Source organism: Misgurnus anguillicaudatus, chromosome 8, assembly GCF_027580225.2.
Source record: "Misgurnus anguillicaudatus chromosome 8, ASM2758022v2, whole genome shotgun sequence".
Lineage (NCBI taxonomy): Eukaryota > Metazoa > Chordata > Actinopteri > Cypriniformes > Cobitidae > Misgurnus > Misgurnus anguillicaudatus.
The window spans coordinates 6,276,608-6,297,218 of NC_073344.2; the positions used below are offsets into that span (position 1 = coordinate 6,276,608).

At 38.0% G+C, this 20,611-nt stretch overlaps 1 protein-coding gene and 2 long non-coding RNA genes across 4 annotated transcripts; 1 reads left to right on the top strand and 2 right to left on the bottom strand.

Moving 5' to 3' along the window:
• Positions 1–734: 734 nt before the first annotated feature.
• ptmaa (prothymosin alpha a) lies at positions 735–5,219 on the bottom strand. Of its 2 annotated transcripts, none has more exons than XM_055213063.2 (5): positions 5,133–5,219; positions 1,856–1,924; positions 1,686–1,776; positions 1,492–1,565; positions 735–1,385 (listed from the first exon to the last, which is right to left on the bottom strand). In XM_055213063.2, the coding sequence occupies exons 1-5, from the start codon at positions 5,157–5,159 to the stop codon at positions 1,347–1,349; spliced, it is 300 nt and encodes a 99-aa protein (XP_055069038.1). In that variant the 5' UTR covers positions 5,160–5,219; the 3' UTR covers positions 735–1,346. The 2 variants fall into 2 exon arrangements, with proteins under 2 accessions (XP_055069038.1, XP_055069037.1); XM_055213062.2 differs by lacking the exon at positions 5,133–5,219 and adding an exon at positions 4,094–4,251.
• LOC129450360 (uncharacterized) lies at positions 4,538–6,953 on the top strand. The gene is made up of 3 exons (XR_012370708.1): positions 4,538–4,867; positions 5,011–6,190; positions 6,298–6,953. It is a non-coding gene; the product is annotated as an uncharacterized lncRNA (long non-coding RNA).
• Positions 6,954–11,925: 4,972 nt separating this feature from the next.
• Positions 11,926–13,777, bottom strand: LOC141365634 (uncharacterized). The gene is made up of 2 exons (XR_012370709.1): positions 12,911–13,777; positions 11,926–12,207 (listed from the first exon to the last, which is right to left on the bottom strand). It is a non-coding gene; the product is annotated as an uncharacterized lncRNA (long non-coding RNA).
• Positions 13,778–20,611: the final 6,834 nt, after the last annotated feature.

A 20,611-nucleotide genomic window follows, 5' to 3' on the forward strand; every position in this document is an offset into this window, starting at 1 on the left:
CCCAAAAATTCTGTCATAATTACTCATTTATTCTGTGGAAAACAAAAGAAAATGTTTTAATAAATTATAGTACACAGTTGACAGTACTACCCACTTATTTCCATAGTATTTGTTTTTCATATAAAAGCCAATACCAGCAACTGTGTGGGTTACCATCATTGTTCAAAATATCTTCTTTTGTGTATAAAGAAACTTATTTAAGTTCATATCAACATGAGGGTGAGTAAATTTTCATTTTTGGGTGAAGTTCATCTGAGTTGGGTTTATGTTTTTTCATAATACTAATAATAAACTTTATTTATAAATACAATGTATTTAACATTAACTTAAATTTGATATAGAAATTAGCTTGCTTCATGTTATAATTTGTAAAGAAACGGAAAAAGTGGTACTTGCACTGTAACACGAGTATCATGTTAATGCAGTATTTAAATATATTGCTGTTTTATTATTATGCAAAATATATAAAAAAATAATAAGTCCAACTGATGTGATGATTTTTTTTTTGAAGAAATATGAATATAAATGGAAGAATTCACACAGTCAATTTTATTTAACACAATATAATTTATACCAATTCTGGAGTCTTAAAGGCCTGAATAATTTACATTGATGTACATTTTGACAGGTTGATGAAAAACATGAACTGCATCTGAAGGTAATGCTGGTTCAATTATTCTTGCCCGTACAGCTCCAACATTAAAAGTCATGAAAAGGAAAAAAAGGGGAAAAAATTAAGAACTCACAAAATAAATTTCGGTTTATTGTCGCACAACAAATTTCACACATACATCAAACAGGCCACAAATAGATAGCAATTTAACAGACAAGACAGAAAAGAAGAAAATTCTTTTCTTTCGCCCTTGCCCTCTCATACAATCCAACTACGTATGATACAACTGATGTACATACACAAAGTTACTGGAATGCTTTGAATTAAAGTTTTTTTTTGTGTAGGTTTTCTGTCCTTTTTAATTTTTTGTCATTTTTCCAGAAGTTTCTTTTGAGATAACATGACATGGTCAAACCACAAGTAAAATCTATTTCTTAGAGAAGCATCAACTTCAAAGCACCGTTTGGTAACCAGAGATCACTGTCAAAAATGGCTGACCTCCTAACAATATGTACAAAAATATAAAATGTAAATAAAAATACAAACAAATTTTTCCTTTTAAAGTATTTTGTAAGAAGGTAGAGCTTTGAAGTCTTCGTTGTTTCTACAAAATCTGCAGTTAGGTGTGTGTACACAGATGCTGGACTCTACTTGATGATGACCACGTTTGTTCCTCCCCCAGTGGACAAGTTAAGGAAAGGAGGGATGAGAAGGTTACTAGCAGAGTAGCTTCTTACACATCGGTCTTCTGCTTTTTAGTTTCAACGTCGTCCTGAAAATGCAGTCAAACACAGTTAAAACACTTAGCTCAGGTATGCAAACTGATTTTTTTTCTAATTTATTCATCACTTCAATGATGAATAAAAAGTTAAACTTGCCTCGTCTTCATCATCCTCTGCCGCTCTTTTACCCGTACCACCCTCGGCCTCTTCATCCTCCTCATCATCTTCACCTAGAATACAGTTAGCTAGTTACACATCTTTGTTTATGTGCTTCAATTGTCGACACATAGGTGGCGCTGTGATAGGATCTTGTTCACCATTTCAAATGAGAATGTGATTGGTTAGTTCACCTTCTCCATCATCTTCCTCCTCCTCTTCCTCACCAACATCCTCTTCTTCCTCATCTACTTCATTTTCTTGGTCGCCGTTTTCTTCGTTTTCCTAAACAAAAGTTAAATCAAATGTATTTTATTTACTAAAATAGTTCAAATCTGTTAAGAGCCAAATTATGGAAACTCACCGCATTTCCATTAGCGGGAACCTCTTTCCCGTTTTCTGCCTCCTCAACCTGTTTCTTTTCTTTTAGGTCCTGATGAAAAAAAAACACAATAATAATTGTACTTGCTTCAGTTAGTTATGTAAATCAGGATAAATTAATTTCACACAGGTCTCTTATTTGTGATTTTCATTTCACATTTGAAAGGCAACACTTCCATATTCTATATTCATTGGACGCCTGTCTCCTCATCCCCGCCTGCTTTAAACACCATATTGAGGTGTTGTAATTTGATACGTCGATGGCGTTGCCGCCAATAAGCTGTGTAGTTCCCTTCACAACCCACATCGTTTCGTTTGCTAAAGACACGCCCGCTAAAAAACTACAACTCCCAGATTACAATTAGAGAATATTTTAAGTTGACCAATAAGAACGCTCAAACGAACTAAACCAAAGAGAGGCAGGCCACATAAACCCTAGAGGGCGAGAGAGAGAGAGAGAGAGAGAGAGAGAGAGAGAGAGAGAGAGAGAGAGAGAGAGAGAGATGGGGAACAATAGCGCTAAGCATTAAGATCCTTTTAAAGACTTCGCCTTTTAGCGCTATATAGGCTACATATATATTGTTTCCTCGCGAAAAATCATTATTTTAAGAGGAAATCATGCAAGTTATTCATCAAATTATATGAAATCATTTCCTCGCCTCCGTTTAATAATGCTGATCCCCCTCGCAATATCATATATTGTGCTTCCATGCAGAAGACCGCTCGTAATCTAAAATGTAGGTCATTATCCTTAGCCTTTAAGCCGGTTAGCGTGTACATCACGCCTGCAACGCCTTCTCACACCGTCACCATTACATGCCAACGCTTTGTACCGACACAGCGCGTCAGTAAGCCATACATGAATAATGAACATATGCTCTCTCCACAGATAGAGATCCCATCGTATACAAGATAAAATACACGCATCGGTCAAATAAGTAGCACAGGCAGTGTCGTTTAGAGGTGAACGTAAATCAGAGGCTCGAGCTTATAAGTAAGTAGGTTTTGAAACGGGGCGCTGCATAAACAGCCTAACAAAGGACAAACCGGTCAGAAATGTTATTTTGCCTACAACCGTCCAGTACAGTGGCCACCACTAGAGACTGAACAAACACACTTGACATGTCTGGTGGAAAATGTTGGTTTACGTCGATATGTTGTAACTTCGGCTTCGCGCTCACATCCTGCGCTTGCAGCGCGCTACAATGAGAACTCCTTCAGTCAGTCAGACTGGTGCATCCGCAACACGGCAGCGGGGTTTCGCGGCACATATTTGTGCACGATCTAAAAGCAATAACGACGCTCGTACATTACCCGAACCGATCTACGTGCATCACCAAAAGAGTCCTTCTCTGTATATTAGTTTCCATTGGGACGTCTGTATTTTTAAAGTATCGGACAGGTAGACCATGAACTAGAAAAGCGAATAGGTCAATCATTTTAATCAGTATCGTAAGGTGACCTTTTATTTTTAAGACAAAAGTGAACTACGTGCCTAACCTAATATAACTTGAAAACAGTGCGCTTTAAGCTTCTGTAAACTCCCGTTAAAAAGACAGTGAATCTGAGATAGGTTGGTTGTAATGTGAACAATTTTAATACAAAATCAAATGCATTAACAAATGTACATTAAAAGACAAATGAAATGAAAACTGGGCAACTTAATCGACCTATAACCTTTTGAACATCGGAGGAAAGCGTGCGTGTGACATTATGAATCGTGAGGGCTGCGGTAACTTATGTGACAGATCGGGCTGCGGGGCTGACGAATCACCGCGTCTGGCGGACTCTACGAGGCACCTTTAATAATTAAGCCCACGAAGTAATAACGAAACTCGTGCAACAAACCAAATAAGCGCACGCGAGATCGTTCAAGATCATCTGCGTCCATCTTTTACACTCCACTCTTTAAAGCGGAACCGAAAACCGCCTTTATAAACAAAGAACCCGCGCAGAATCAGAACAAAACCCCTTTAGTTGCAAACGTTTTCGTAACAAACCCTAACTTCAGAACACCTCACATTTTCCCATGCACGAGAAGTCTTCAAAGTGATAGTGAGCTGTCAAAACACCGACAGAATTTGCAAATAGGCTATCAAACGGCGATGAATAATTCAGCATATAGCTTTTCATACCATATTTCATATTTCAAGCTTATTTATCTAAACGAATAAAATCCTGCATCTTTACAATTCAGTGTATAAATGAATAGTTGCATTACCTTTGCGGAGACTTCCGAGCTGGTATCGACTTTTGTGTCAGCCATTTCTGCCTAAATATTAGGTATATAATATATAATATAAAGACGAATACGATCTGGATATAATTAAAAAAAGACTATTAAGCGTCTGTAGCGAGCTCACACGGCAGCAGAGCCGTTAATATAGAGCACTAGGCGGAGCATAGAGGCGGGCGGTTTTCAGTGATTGGACAATGTTGTAGAAAATCAGTTTTCCTGATTGGTCAAGATGGAACAATAGACAGTATTTCAACAAAGTCAAACCCCGCCTCTAAACCAACCTCTGACTCATTTATGTGTGGAATAACTGTCGATCCATACTATCCTGGTCAACCTCTTTTTGATGGATGGCCTAGATGGGTTGACTACGTACATAAGGTATTAATACTGTAATGGCCTATATTGTCTCAAGCATGAACAAATATGATTCTATTTGGATGTCAATATTTTGCATTAACCTCGCATCATCATATCAATATTTATACAATATTTTGCCAATTCTTCTTAAATTTGTCCTATTTGTGAAATGTCCAGAAAATGTGCTCGTTTAATTTTTCTAAAAGCGTTGTAAGTTACACCTCCTTAACCCAAATCACATAATTAATTTTAGGTGACTCATAAACTTATGTTATCGGGAAAAACTCACGTTTAATGAATATAATGTTGCGGCAGTTAGTGGACGCCCCACCGGTGAAACCTGCTCAAGATTTGAGTGACAGTTCTCAAACCCCTCCCCTTTACTAACGTTTCGGCAGGGTATGTGAAACACATCCTCTTGTGATTTATGAAATCAGTTTTAAGATACATTAGATGAGATAACACACATCGGTTCAAGTCATTTCTAGACAAAAGTAATAACTGCAATATATGCCTAACCGAGTTCATGTTTCTCTTTGCAGTAACGTTACTAAATGGCAAACACGGATGATTACGAACAGTGATGGATAACTGACGGACAACGAACACGCACCTCAAAACAAAGTTGTTTTTATAAACATTAAAAGGGAAGTTTCAATAATACCTGCAATTTAAACTCTGCATGCTGCATTGACGAGAAAAAGATGCAATTGTGGAAACTACCTCACCATCATGGCCGACTAAAAAAACCGTATGGCGTCTTAAAGACTCCTCATTGGGTGATTGGGCCGAACGAACACAGGCTTGACGCTTTGCGAGTGTTGATTGGATGCAGCGTATGTCAATCAACGGAAGGGCCGCTTTACGGTGCTTAAGAAAACATGGAACTGGATTTTCAGTCTTTCCCTTTTATTTCTCCCCTCCCACATCAAGGACCGATAAAAGGTGTTAGCAAATACATGTTCAGGATTGGCTTTTTACAGGGGTTTACAGTATGTGGCATAATAGCTACCCCCGTAACATTTGTAGGTAAGTTATTTAATCCAATCCGGGTATTTGTCAAAAATCTTTATGTAGCTTATTAAACAGGATATTTCACCTGATAAAGCAATTGATTGGGTATAATTATTATTTTGTCGTTTTTGGGAATTCTCTTTAGTTCAATCACATTTATGTATTACTTTTGATTGTATTTATTGATTGTTTAATTTTGATTTAATCAAGCAATTGCAACTGAATACTTATTGGGTTTGCTTAATTATATAATTGAACATTAATTTCAATGTTCTGTCCATACTTTACATCTGTCATTTCAGCAGACACTTTTTATTTAAAGCTATTTACAATAGTTACACTTATTGGATATACAGGACCTTCTGAAGCAAACTGGAGTTAAGTGCCACCCTCAAGGGCAAAATGGTGAGTGATCCCAGGCACTTCTCCCATTCCTGGGTCAACCTTTGTGGTAGCAGAGCGTATTTATAACCATCAGGCTACAACCACTTCCAATAGTCTCATGCATTTATAATATGTCATTATAGCAAACACAAATATTGTTGTCGACTTCTTCAGAGTATGAAATAAATGATTAAATTAATGAATGTTTGATAAGCAGTCAAATTACATCTGTCAATCAAATGTAGGTAATTTGTGAAGTTTACAGGCAAGACAGCTATGGTCCAGAGCAGGAATACAGTTTGTTTATCCCAGACAAAACCAAAAGTATGTGGTACATAATTGACCACACACTTAATGACCTTTATCTTTAAATATTTTGAATATAAGTGTAAATCGTAATCGTATGTTTTGTGTGGTCAGTCTTTTCTTAGATGTACTTACTGGATTGGAAACTGCTTTTTAATGTAAAGATGAGAAATGTTTGTAACATGATCCCTTAAGCAGTGACAAAAGAGAAACAATCATTCGCTCCATCACCCCCTCTCCATCCCCGTTCTCTCTCTCCTCCGCTCTCTTAACCTCTAAGCATCCCTAAGATCAGTCTCCATTACCTCTGCTTTACGGCTCTTTAGATGAACCCGTGAGAGGGCTTTCTCAATGATCTCTAGCATCTAAATGGACTCCCTTCCTGTCTGCAACAATAATAACCAATGTGGAAATCCCCCTGCTTTGCTGCCGTCTGGTATGGGGAGTCACGTGATACTGCGCAGTCCCTGGAGCCCAGAGCCCTACTCACCCTGGTCTCTTAGATGCTCCTGTTTACTCACAAAATCCTATTGCTGTTAACTAAGAATCCACAATGGCCTTGAGACAGAAACATGGACTCCCTTTAATTATTAAAGTCCTGTTTATCTAGCACTTGTGTGGGAGGATAACTGGATTACTTTAGTATCTCACCATCATGGAGAAGATGTGAATAAATTTTAAGTGGTACATTATTATAATTACTTGATAATTTGGCACTGGTTTTCATGTAATATTATAAGGTGGATTTTGTTATACTTAATAAATGAATAAATTCTAAAAACTGAGTCGTCATTTGTCAAATGATCAGTCGGTCTGTCCATCTACACATTTCAATATTACTGTTCAAGGACACAGAAGAATGAAAGAAGATAACTTCCGCAAAACAGTACCGATCAGGTGTAACGTTACACTGCAGTCATTAATGCAGCGCATACACAATATGCAAATTGGTTCGAAATAATAACATTACCATGACAAATATTTTGTTTACGCATACAATGTTTCCTCAAACCTATAAAGACAGCAAATAGATGAATACATTTCATCTGGGATTCTTTATTTTTGCTCAGCCTGCAGCATCTTCCCCTTTTTTTTAACTTTATTTAAATATAGCGTTTACTTATCCTGCAGCTATCCAACAGTTTCTCCATAGCTGGGATAAAACATGAGGCCAATGGATTACTCTAATATTTCTGCATTCATAACACCCTACTAGAACATTTGGAAACACATTTTTAACAAATCATATTTAACAAATCACCTGTTTTGAGTTCTTTTGGCAAACGGTAGGGGAAAGGTGATAAAAATCATCTCAATCGAGAAGATGACACCAACCTGCTTCCTGTTTCAACATCAAAAAGGCACAAAATATTCTGTTCAAGATATGAAGCAAAAATCAATGTCGCTGATGCATGGAGCCCATGACCCCATATCTGCAGCGTCTCTCTTTCTGTGTAATTAAGCATAAAGAGTTAAAAGTTAATTCTGATAGATTATTCATAGTATTCAGTACATTACCTCACAATCTGGATTATTCTTTAATTACAGAAAGTTAAAAGTTAATTCTGACAGATTATTCATAGTATTCAGTACATTACCTCACAATCTGGATTATTCTTTAATTACAGATTAATTCTATACTAGTCTGTAAATGTAAAAGAAACAAATTTTTGACCTTTTCACTGCTGGGCTGGCCATTGGATTATGAGTTGCTTTGAATATTTTTGAGAGGATTTAAATTATGATTTTATTGGCTGTGCTTTGGAAAACATCAGCTTCTGCTTCCTTTCTTTTGCTTTGCATGACTGCAAAATAGCAACAGTATGTCTGTCATCGCTGGCAGACGTTCCTGCTCTGCCCAGCAATCTGATTGGCAAATAGCTCACACCTTCTGCAATGAATTTACTCAAAGCATTTGGTTATATCAGAGCCTGTCATCCGACTGTTCAACTTGAACATGAAAATGGGTCGGGTGATTTTTTGAAGCCATTTACACTGACTCGCTTTCGTCAGCTTTATTGCATTACTGCATGTGCCAAAACAGACATCCAATTCTCTAAAATATTGTTGCTAAACTCAAACAGCGTGATTCAAATTTGAATGTCATTCATCTGAGGTTTTAAATGATTTAATATCAAACTGTTTATCATCAAATACCAAGCTCCTCCTACATTCAAGAACCAACCAGATCTACTGATGTTAAAGGCTAGGTGGCACTGATGTGCAGTGAAGACTTATAAAGCTGCAGACCTCTCAGATGATTTCTCGCAGTCTGCCATTACAGGAAGTGTCTTCATTTTACTGTTATGAACTGGAATCCTAATGCATCACTTTCAAACAATTCCCAGCAAGGTAAGAGGACTTTTATGGTATACTTTTCACGTTTTGTTTTTTCACTTAACTGCCAAACTATTGTTGCATAAATACTACACTAAAACTGACTTCTTTAACTAACATTAAATATGTTACATTGTTAATGTTTTAAAAATATGTAAATTTGTTTTATTATATAAATGTAATAACGAACCAAAAAAAAAAAAATATTTTTTAAGAAATTATGTCTCATACTTTTATACAGAAAACAGTACTATCAATGACTAGACAGGATGGGTGTGAAATGTAAAGCTAAATTAAAATTGCGTGTGAAATATTGTATGCCATTTACTGAAATCATTTGAAAAGTATTATGTGGGATGTTTCATCCTACAACTTGACTGCTGCTTAAATACTAAAGATACTATACAAACAGTAATCATTTATAGCACAATGGTAAAATATCTCCATGTAGGGTGAGGGATTATGGGAGCAGTTTATATACTATAATTTCATAATTTAAGAAACTGTATTATTAGGAATACATATATTTACTTGGATCTCATCATAATATTCTGCTAACAGACAGCTGGCAAAAGGCCACAAGCGCATGCACAAACACGCGCATGCACAAACACACGCATGCACGCGCACAGAAGCACACACACATTCTGGTTTCCATTTTTCGTGGGGACATGTAGACATAATGTTTTTTATACTGAAACTGTATATTCTATTCCCTAACCCCAACCCTCACAGAAAACTTTATCCTACTTCAGATTATCAAGAACATCTTTCTGTTTGTTTTATAAGCTTGTTTACTCATAGGGACCTTAAAATGTTCCCACAAAGTCAAAAAATTACTGGTATTTCTATTTTTGTAGGGACATTTGGTTCACACAACGTGATGATTACCAGAAACACGCACACACGTTTTTTTAATAATGATATTAGTAGCCTTAAAGTCACATTTCAACTATTAATTTTACTATTATTTCAATCTTTGACATGACCTTTCTCAGTCAGTATTAAAGATTTCAAGGTTAAATTTTCACAGAAAGTACTTTACATTATGTAGGATGATTTTGGTAGAAAACAATAAATCACAAAAAAAATGACTTTAGCTGGCTTTTCACAGATAGGGTCACATGATCTGTGGCCCTATTTTAGGCAGGGATTGTATTAAAGTGATTTGAATATCTGTCTTCTACCAATACTTGCTGTTTGTCTCCTTAAAGGGTTAAAGGGATAGTTCAGCCAAAAATGATATTAAACCCATGATTTGCTCACCCCCAAGCTGTCCGAGATGCGTGTGTCCATCGTTTTTCAGACAAACACATTTTCAGTTATTTTAGAAAATGTTTTGGATCTTTCAGTTAATTAAATGTGAAGTTACGGGGTCCATGACCTTCAAGTCCAAAAAATGTGCATCCATCCTTCACAAAATAAATCCAAACGGCTACAGGATGACAACCAATGGTCTTCTGAGGGTAATCCGTGCGGTGTTGTTGTGGAGGTATCCATATTTAAAACTTTATAAACCAAAATGGCTACCTTCCGGTGGCGCCGCCATCTTGGACTCCTCTGTATTCAGGAGAGAGTATTAGCGTAGTGTACGCACTTTTCTTAGTGACGTATGACAAATTCGGAGGGCAGGGGCACAGAGGAGCAGCTGAGTAACCTCCGTACGCTGCGTAAGCTCTCATCCTGAATGCGGTTGTGACTGAGATGGCGGCATTACAGGATGCAAGTTGTTTTCGTTTATAAAGTTTTAAATGTGGATGTTTCTTCAGCAGGGCTGCGCGGATTGCCCTCGGGGGGACTTTGTTTGTCATCGTGGAGCCGTTTGGATTTATTTGAAGGATGGATGCACATTTTATGAAGGTCGTGGACCCCATAACTTCACATTTGATTAACTGAAAGATCTAAAACATTTTCTAAAATAACTGAAAATGTCATCGTCTGAAAATGATGGACATATGCATATCGGACGGCTTCGGGGTGAGTAAATCATGGGTTTAAATATCATTTTTGGCCGAACTATCCCTTTAATTCACCCAAAAATGCAAATTCTGTCATCATTTACTCACCCTCAATGTTTTTGTTCTCACAAAGAAAGATATTTGTAAGCAAGCAGAGAACAGAAGCACCATTGACTTCCATAGTAGGAAAACCAAATACTATGGAAGTCAATGATGCTCATAAAAGCTTTTGTTATAAACATTGCTCAAAATAGCTTTCTTTTTGTTCAGCAGAACAAAGACATTTATACAGGTCTGTAACATCCTGAGGGTGAGTAAATGATGGATTTTTGTGTGATTTTTAAGGTAATTTGTATAAGCTTTATCTCTGGCTTCATCACTTGTAGCACTTGTTCGCATGCACAAGTATTCTCTGTAAAAGAGATAAACCACATATTTACACTGGGCTGCATTGGACACATTGTGACCCAGCAGTCAACCCAGCAGTTATGTGAAGTCATACTAACAGGGCAGTGCTCTTTTGATCCTGATAGGAGGGTGAACAAACAGCGCATTGCACTTAACCTAACAGCATGTGTCCAGTTAGCCAGAAGCTGTTTGATTTATGGAAGACTGTGGGTCTTATAGAGCAGTGGTTCTCAAACTGGGGTCCGGGGCCCCCAGGGGGGCCGCGAGATGGTGCCAGAGGGGCCCCAGTTTTATGACATTTTATAAAATACATTAATTTATCATGAATTCTGTAAAATTAAACCTAAAAAAATAAGGCAGCACTACTTTGTATCATTTAATGTTTTGTTTAATTAAAATGTGAAGTGTTAGAACCGTCATAATTTTTCTTTGGGGGGGGGGCAAACGAATGCACCATACACAAAGGGGGCCGCACGCTAAAAAAGTTTGAGATCCACTGTTATAGAGCACAATTCTACATCCTTTTAGCATTTCTTCTGTCCCAAAACCTGCAATGCAATACGTAAGCAATAATTGACGACGGCCGTTGAATTATAAGAAAATAATGCACACCCAAGGTGGTTATTTGCGGAATGCCGTTACACCGTGGGTGTGCATTATTTTGGAAGTCAATGCTCTGGTGCCTATTTTTAAGACATTTGACAAGTTAAGTGTGCGCTTATCGAAAAAAAGTGCATACCCATGGAACATTTCTCAACCAATCAGAATACAGCATTCAACAGACCCGTAGTATAGCTACAATTAACATAAATGCTCTAAGTAACTTGTCTGCCTCATATGATCTAATTTATCTAATTATCTAATAATCCACATTGTAACACTGCATCCTATTTGTTCTTTGCAGATAAGGCAATCCCAGAATGCACTGCGCCGAACACAGCATGGAAAAGATCAAGATGGTGGATGATATACTTATATTTGATTTAATATTGTAAGGTTTTGATGAATACATATTCAGTGTAAATAAAATGTATTTATTTTAAAAAAAAATTGAATATCCTACATATGAATATCGTGCCGCAACATGCTAGTCCCCAAGTTCCCTAAACGTGGGTTCACACCAGCCACGTTTGAGGCGTCAAAATCGCGTCTACCGCGTCTAGTTTGTTTAGTGCCGTCAGAACGTTTTAAGTTTACTCGCTTCATTCACGTGTGAAATTCTAGTCATCAAGACATTCATGCGGAAATTCGCGTCATGGGAGGGGCTTCTGCGACTCCGCTTGCTTCCTGTAATCACGTCACTACTAAATTGCAAGCTCCTGATTGGTTAGTCTCGCGTAGCCAGACCTTCAATACTGAAGGTCTGGTGTTTTTCGCTGCTTTTTCTGGACAAAGCCCGCCCACGAGCTGTTTGACCGACATGTCAAACAACCAATCACAGTTTGTTTCATCCAGCGTCACGTTTCGGACTCCCCACAATTACGAGCCGGCTGGCAACAAGTCAGTTATTGAAATAACCAGCCGCAACCAAATAGTATCTAAATAAACAACATTACTCACCATAGGACAACGTTGAGCACTTCATCAACAGCCACACCAATGAGACGATCCTGTTAAACGTCTGTTTGAAGCATATCTCTCCACTTTTTAACACATACAAGCAATTCAGGAGAACCAAACTTTTAAACTCCACTAACTGCCTTAAAGAAAACTCTTAGACGTCTTTTAGAGAGTCGATGCCGCGAACTATGCATATTTTTGAGAATCCAATGTTTAGCTGATCATGATAACTGCTCATTATTATCCACGTGAACACGACTGATTCTCTTCCTCAATGGAACGTCAGAGCTTTGTTTTCCAGGGACTGAAACTAATCGCGACACTCGCGTCTCCTGGAAATCCGTTTTTTTCCAACCAATCAACGACGACTTTAACATTCTCACAGGGTTTCCAGAAAAGTGTACGAAAAACATCAGACGTTCAACCAACAGTTTGTGGGCGTGACATCTGAGGCTGAGACTACTGATTGGTTAACGCTGCGCATTTTTCCGCCAAAGTTCAACATTTTCAACTCACGCGTTTGCCGTGGCGACGCGCGAATGAGGCGGAATCGCTTCTACCGCGCCGCCCTACACGCTAGTGATGGTCGTTTTCGAAGCACTGCTTCATGAGGCTTCGAAACATTTATGAATCTTTTGTTTCGAACCAGTGGTTCGGAGCGTGTTTCAAACTGGCCCAAGTCACGTGATTTTAGCAAACGAGGCTTCATTACGCCATAACTGTTTCGAAACGTTTCGAAAATCCGATGGTTCACCACTAGGAGTTGATCACATGACCAGTGTCTAATATGTTTCGGTGAACTCGGGTCAATTTTATTATAAAAGTTCATAAAACATTTATCCTTCTGACTAATAACACTGCCATTTTGTCTATTTATTGTTTATAGACAGATTTAATGACAAAAATGTGCATAATTAAAAGGGTAGTTAGTTTTAATGATTTGTTTGCCCTAAATAAAACTAAAAACACATAATACACTTTTAACTATGTCTTAATTAAGTTAAATAATTTTTTAAAACATATTTTAATAAAAAAATTTGTAAAAAAAAGTGTAAAATGTTTGGCCATATCTGCTTTACACTATTTTGACCAGCAGGAGTCGCCAGCGTGTGTGGTGTTTCGAACTGCTGAATCAATTTTCGAAGCAATTGGTTCAATTGATTCAAAGCTTCGAAAAGCTTTGTTTCTCCCATCACTACTACACGCCTCATTCACGCTGCGAGACCTCCAGATGGGCGTCAACGCATCTTCAAATTGACTTAAAGGTGCAGTGTGTATTTTTAGAAGGATCTCTTGACAGAAATGCAAAATAATATGCAAAACTATATTATCAGGGGTGAATAAAGACCTTTCATAATGAACCGTTATGTGTTTATTACCTTAGAACGAGACCTTTTAATCTACATACACCGGGGTCCCCTTACATGGAAGTCGCCATTTTGTGCCGCCATTTTTCTACAGAAGCCCTTAACGGACACATTTTTTTTTTACTTATTTGTCTCCGACGATGACATGTTTGTCTGGTGGCGGCTACCGTAGCTTCTCTATGTGTTTCAAAAGCGAGGGGTGAGCAGTGGACTAAGTTGTTGGTTGCAATTCGCAACCTCACCACTAGATGCCGCTAAGATTTACACACTGCACCTTTAACATTGAAATCGCGCTTGATGCCTCTACCGCGGCTGCTGTGAACGCAGCTTTAGATGAGCACTATTTTCGTCACATGGTGGTGTAGTGTTCTCCAATCAGTCATTTAAGATGTACCAAGATGATTATGATCCTACCTTAGAAGGTATCTACCTGTATAACTCACAAGCTCTAGGTTTAGTAACAGAGCTATTATCTTCCTGCACAAAGTAAAGCACTGATGTGTATTTACGCTAAATGTCAAATGCTTGGCTTTATTACAAGTAATGACGCAGTCTGTAGAACTTAAACGTTTAAAGCACAAATAACACAGTATGTTGAAACCATTAGGCCATGTTACATCATTCTTTTCAATTTTCACCACTGATCATGGTGTAATAAAGCCTAAGAGGATGATGGTACTTGGGCATGTTTGTTGTTCACTGGGGAAATGATGCTGACTGCTGCCACGGTAACTGGCTTCAGCAGCTGCATCACAATAGTGTCCGTATAAAACAGCACACTCTCTCGGCACAAGTTGCTGTTCAACATTTTCAGTATGTATATTTGCACGAAGGACCGGTATGGTGTGAGTTAGCATCTGTAAGTGAGACCAATATGCAGTGGATTACTTAGGTTATCTTTGCTCTTTCAACTCTTGTGCACCCACCCACTATTTGATTCAGTTCTAAATTTATCTGCAATTACCTCATCAGCGCTATTATAGCAGGACAGATCTCTGCGGTGTTGGGGGTCCCACATGGCCCAATGAGTGCTGTGGCTTGGATTACATCTTATCCATATCAGCAGCTGTAGCCCCAACAAAGCCCGAGGACCCCTGGGCAAAATTCAAGCCGGACAGAATTCCCAAAGGACACTCTTGACAGGAAACGAGTGATGGCAGACGAATATCCAGTCTTATAAACACATTACCCAATGCCTCAGTGTGTCAACAAGCTAACGCTACATACAAGCATTTAGAAGCAAGTGTACCATAGATCTTTACGCTGTCAGAAAAAATGGTCCTAAGCTGTCTCTAGGGCAGTAGCCTTTAAAAAGTCCAAATTTGTACCCTTCAGGTAACATTTTGTACTAATATGTACCTTTGAGGAGGTGCAAAGGTGTACATTTTGAAAGGGTACTCCCCCAGTTACAGCTAAGGACCACTTTTTACGACATTGTATGCACAAGATGAGAGTCAGATTTTATTTTAAGCCTAACAAAGGAATACAACATTGAAAGGTTGTAACAAATTCATGAATTTGGCCTAAATCATACACACAAGTTGGCTCGGACCCATGGGTTAAATCTTAATGTAGTGAATGAGGGAATACCAGGTCAGAGACAAATATTTACTTAATATTTATGTACTGTATGTATTTTTTTTTATACAGCAGCAGAAGGAATATTTTGTAACATTTTTGGCTATATAAATTTTATCTGCTTAAGGTCTTTACAGATTCATATATGCCATCTAGATGTGATTTGAAATCAAACAACCTGTCAGTTATTCTGTCAGTGCATCAGTGGGTTGAATGTCTGCGAGTGTCAGTCAGTCTGTGGATCGAAAGGTCATTCATTTTTGCCTGAGGTCATCCAATGCATCCACTGTGACATCACGCACAGATGATGTAAGGCACCACAGTGAGCTAAGAGCTAGTTTCAGTGGGAGGGGTGTTCATTTGGAAGAGAGAAAGGTGCTTTGTTTGCTTCACTTCCTCATCTCCGGCACATAACTAGAACATTGTTTGTGTGTTATAGTATTTGCGCATTTGAAAGGAAACTGAGTTGCCCTTTGTGGATCTGACCTAACGGCCACATCTGAGAGAGGAGAAAGTATATTTTCCAAGTCTGTGGACCAAGGACAAATTTACATAAGACAGAAACAAAATCAACAATCAAAACAACTATGACAGTTAACCATGAGAAAGTAAAATGACATTTAAGATCTCTTTAATATCTCAAGAGTTTCTCCAAAGAGATCAAACATGGAGACTTTTTCTCTTGGGAAACAACAGACCCAAGTAATCTCACATATGTCCCTTCTAGAGTTACAGAAAAGATAGCATCACAGATGCACAGATAAACTTTAGAGTATTAAGATCTCATGGTGACTGCATTTAGCTGGGTGGGTGACTTCTTGGGGTGCTCAGAGCTGTAACGTAGGGCGGGATTTTGAGCATCGAGAGATATTGATAACATCTTGATAAGTGCTGTTTATGGCCAACGGGCAGTGCCTTTATACAGCATCAATTTGAAGAATTTAAACTGCACAGCTTCTTACAAATGTCAAAACCCGGCTAAAGTCATTTTTTTTTGTTATTTACTGTTTTCTATAAAAGCTTCGTGCAAAATGTAAAGAACCCACTGATCTATATAAATGACTAGATTGCGCATAGAACGCTTAAAGGAACAGTATGTAGGATTGTGGCCAAAACTGGTACTGCAATCACAAAACTTGTGGCTAAAACTGGTACTGCAATCACCCAACTGGTGGCCACTACACAAAATGACAACATAAACATCAGTTGAGGGCTGCAACTCCACTTTTTAAATGACAATATCCTGGCCAGACCACTGTTGTCCGTGATATAAGTATTTTAAATGAAAATGATTTCTTAATGTCTAGTGACATATCAGGGCCATTTTATGATTATTTTATATACATTTCTTACATACTGCTCCTTTAACGTAACGTGAGGTGAAGCCAGCACAGAGTTCGAGCGGCCATCTTGGTATATACGGTTTCATCAGACGCACGTGATACACGTCTGGATCCGAACCTTACTTCCGGTTTCGTTTTTTTAATGGTCTGACTAGTTGCTAAACTGATCTCTTGAACAAATGCCTCATCGAAAATAACAAATGTTTTGGTTTCCTAGGTAATCTATGTGTTGTTTTTTTGCTTGTTATATAAATAAACTCGTTTAAAGAACTTTGTTGTTATTTATTCTTAGCGAAGTTTACCGGAAGTTACGTGCGACCGCGACAGCCGCTTGTTTATGGTGTTACTGCTGAAACCGTCTATACCCAATCGGCAGAGGGCGTCATTGACTTCCATTCAAAATTTCACCCGCTTTACAGCGTATCAGTCAGACAAGGTTAATTTATCGGATATGTGTACGTAAAATAATAGTCAATTCTGGTGTTATTTGCAATGTTTATGTTTTAATCGGGCAGGATAATGGATTTATAAAAAAACGAGTGTGTCTGCTGCGTTCTGTTAATGACACGGGTATAAATAAAGTTTTTTTTGACATTCAGCTACACGGTCAGCGTTATTTCTCTAAATAAGTTTAGGTTACTTGTAAAAATAACATAATTACAAAACCAGCAAATTATTGCGTGTACATACGGTACAAAGCATGTTATTTATTTAGATTTCAGAATGAGCACATTTGTCATTAATACTAAATATGAGGCGGTCTGATCCGCTCACCTGATACTGTAATGAAGATGAATGTATAGTAATTTACTGTTTAAAAAGCAAAATGTACAACATTCAGTTAATAACTATGTACATGATTAGGACCTTTGCGTTGTAATAATGTACAGGTAGACTTCAGATATAAAAACGGAGATTAGTAAAGTGATGTTTTATCATTAAAATCTGATAACGTCCATTGATTTAATAGAATGTTTGGGTATAGCAACATGGCGGCGCGGTGGCTTCACAGTTGTGACGTCATAAGTAGTGATAGATATATCGGGCCGATATTTGCGAGTTTTATGTGTATCGGCCGATACGTGGCTGCCGTGTTCGCTGATTTTTTTCCGCCATTATTTACAGACAGACTGCTGGAAGCCGCAAGCGATTGCAGGTCATGTGACTACAAACCTTTCCATGACAACATCGAAAGATGGTTCCATAGCACCCTCACCTGTTTTTACTATTTGTTAAATATAGTTTTTTTAAATTCAATAAATGTTACTTTTTTAAAATTGAGACTTGTAACATTTGGCATCATCGTGTAATTTTTATGATGTAAATTGAGTGAGCAAAAGCTGTATCGGCTCCAAATATCAGCTCAAGAAAATCGGCAGCCTGTATCGGTCATCGGCTAAGGCTGATGAAACAAAAATCGGTATCGGCACTGAAAAATCCATATCGGTCGATCCCTAGTCATGAGCAATCCAGTCATTTATATAGATCAGTGAAAGAAGCTAACTTTGATGTCTTAAATGTTTGACATGGCCTTACTCAGGCAATATTAAAGGGCACCTATGGTCTGATTCATGATTTTACATTTCCTTTGGTGTGTAAGTGTGTATTAGTACATGTTAACAATATGCAAAAGGTACATACCCCAAAGTAAACGATGACGCAAGTTATCGTCTTCAACGTAAATCTCTTTTCTTGGACTACAACAAACACACGGATTGTAGGCAACAGTTTCTACCCAGTCTCACAAATTTATGTACCTATAGTCACATCATTTTTTGATTCTTTTTCGTGATACTGTCACGAATTTCCGCGGTTTTTCGTGATCGTATCACGAATTTCTGTTTATGTGTCATTGTCAAGTATTGGTTACTCAACTGCTTTTCCTATTTTAAAACCATTTTTGCTTCGGTTTAGGGTTAGATTTTATGTTTGCATTAGGATGTCACTTTAAGTATTGGTTTATACTATTTTTTCTGATTTATTTTTTTATTTTCTAAATTTTAAAACATTGTCGCCTGGCGTTAGGGTTAGAGTTGGGTTTGGGTAAGGATGTCATTTTATGTAAATCTAACCATAAACCAAAGCGAAAATGGTAAGAAAATAGGACAAAACAGTTGAGTAACCAATACGTGACAACGACACAGAAACAGAAACCCGCGACACGACCACGAAAAAAACGCGTAAACCCGCGACCGTACCACGAAAAAGAACCAAAAATTACACGACTATAGGTACGTAATTTCGCGCGACTGGGCTGACAGTTTACTTCCTGGGATTGGTGATGTAGTAAAGACCGACATTATCATAATTCTTCCCGCTTGGACTCATAGCCTGTAAATTAACTCCTGTTTGCATTGCATTGCGAGTTAATCTTTCAGACATGGTAAGGAGCGTCACATTTCCGGCTTCCGTATTCAAACCAATCACAATGTACAGATTAGCTGGCCAGTCAGAAACACAACGCTTTTCAAATTGATGAGTTTTGTACAAAATCCGTGCGTTTCAGGAAGAGAGGGAAATCTGGAGCTACAAAAATGTACGGTATGTGGAGTGGAAAAAATTTGTTTCAAACACACAAAATAATGTTTTTTATCAATGAAATAGGTGCCCTTTAATGTAAAACCAGTGATTGAAAATTGCTCAAAATTAGATCATGAGACTTTGGCCTGGATTTCACAGGCAGGGTTAAACATTATAAATATCCAGGGCAGATCTAAATGTGTTGTCAAACAGAGCTATATCCTGAACAAACAAGGCTGTCAGTCCAAAGTCCAAATACACAAATGCTTGTCTCTAGAAATGGTTTTGGTTTTGTGTGTTGGGTTCAATTTTTTAATGCTCTATAAAACTTTACAATATCACATTTTTGTAATAGCTCAACACAAAAACACACATAGGCAAATGTCAACTGTGTAGTGTATGATGGAGGTAGATATTAACCAAACTGATTTTATAGAAATGAACAGCTTCTGTTCAAAACAAAAGTATAATCTTACCTTTCATATTTTTATATTCATTTTTCCATTCTCTGCTATTATAATTTTGGAATAGTTTAAACTATGAGCCAAAAAATGACTCTCAAAAACAACATTACCAAAGAAACATTCACAAGAGTAAAAAGTGTGACCAGCTCCCAAATCTTTTGTTATGTAGCAAGAGGATGCTCAGGCAATGCACTCTAAAAACAAACGGTCATAAAGGTGTCATAAAGCACCTACAGTGAGGAAGTAAGTATTTGAACACCCTGCTGTTTTGCAGGTTCTCACACTTGGAGATCAAGGAGGGGTCCGAAACCGTCATCAAAGGTGCACGTCCACCCAAAAAACACCCCCAAAGCATGATGCTACCACCCCCATGCTTCACAGTAAGGAAGGTGTTCTTAGGATGGTACTCATCATTCCTCTTCCTCCAAACACGTTTAGTGGAATCATGACCAAAAAGTTGTATTTTGGTCTCATCTGACCACACCTCTGGATCATCCAAATGGTCATTGGCAAACTTAAGACGGGCCTGGACATGTGCTGGTTTAAGCAGGGAAACCTTCCGTGCCATATATGATTTCAAACCATGATGTCTTAGTGTATTACCAACAGTAACCTTGGTAACAGTGGTCCCAGCTCTTTTCAGGTCATTGACCAGCTCCTCCCGTGTAGTTCTGGGCTGATTTCTCACCTTTCTTAGGATCATTTAATCCCCACGAGGTGAGATCTTGCATGGAGCCCCAGTCCGAGGGAGATTGGCAGTCATGTTTAGCTTCTTCCCTTTTCTAATGATTGCTCCAACAGTGGACCTTTTTTCACCAAGCTGCTTGACAATTTCCTCGTAGCCCTTTCCAGCCTTGTGGAGGTGTACAATTTTGTCTCTAGTGTCTTTGGACAGCTCTTTGGT

Excerpts from the sequence above, each read along its gene's own strand:
- ptmaa (XM_055213062.2), bottom strand. The coding sequence starts at position 4,138 with ATGGCTGACACAAAAGTCGATACCAGCTCGGAAGTCTCCGCAAAG. Across the intron at positions 1,925-4,093 it reads GCTCGGAAGTCTCCGCAAAG|GACCTAAAAGAAAAGAAACA; the intron begins GTAATGCAACTA and ends TTTTTTCATCAG. Across the intron at positions 1,386-1,491 it reads CAGAGGATGATGAAGACGAG|GACGACGTTGAAACTAAAAA; the intron begins GCAAGTTTAACT and ends CTGCATTTTCAG.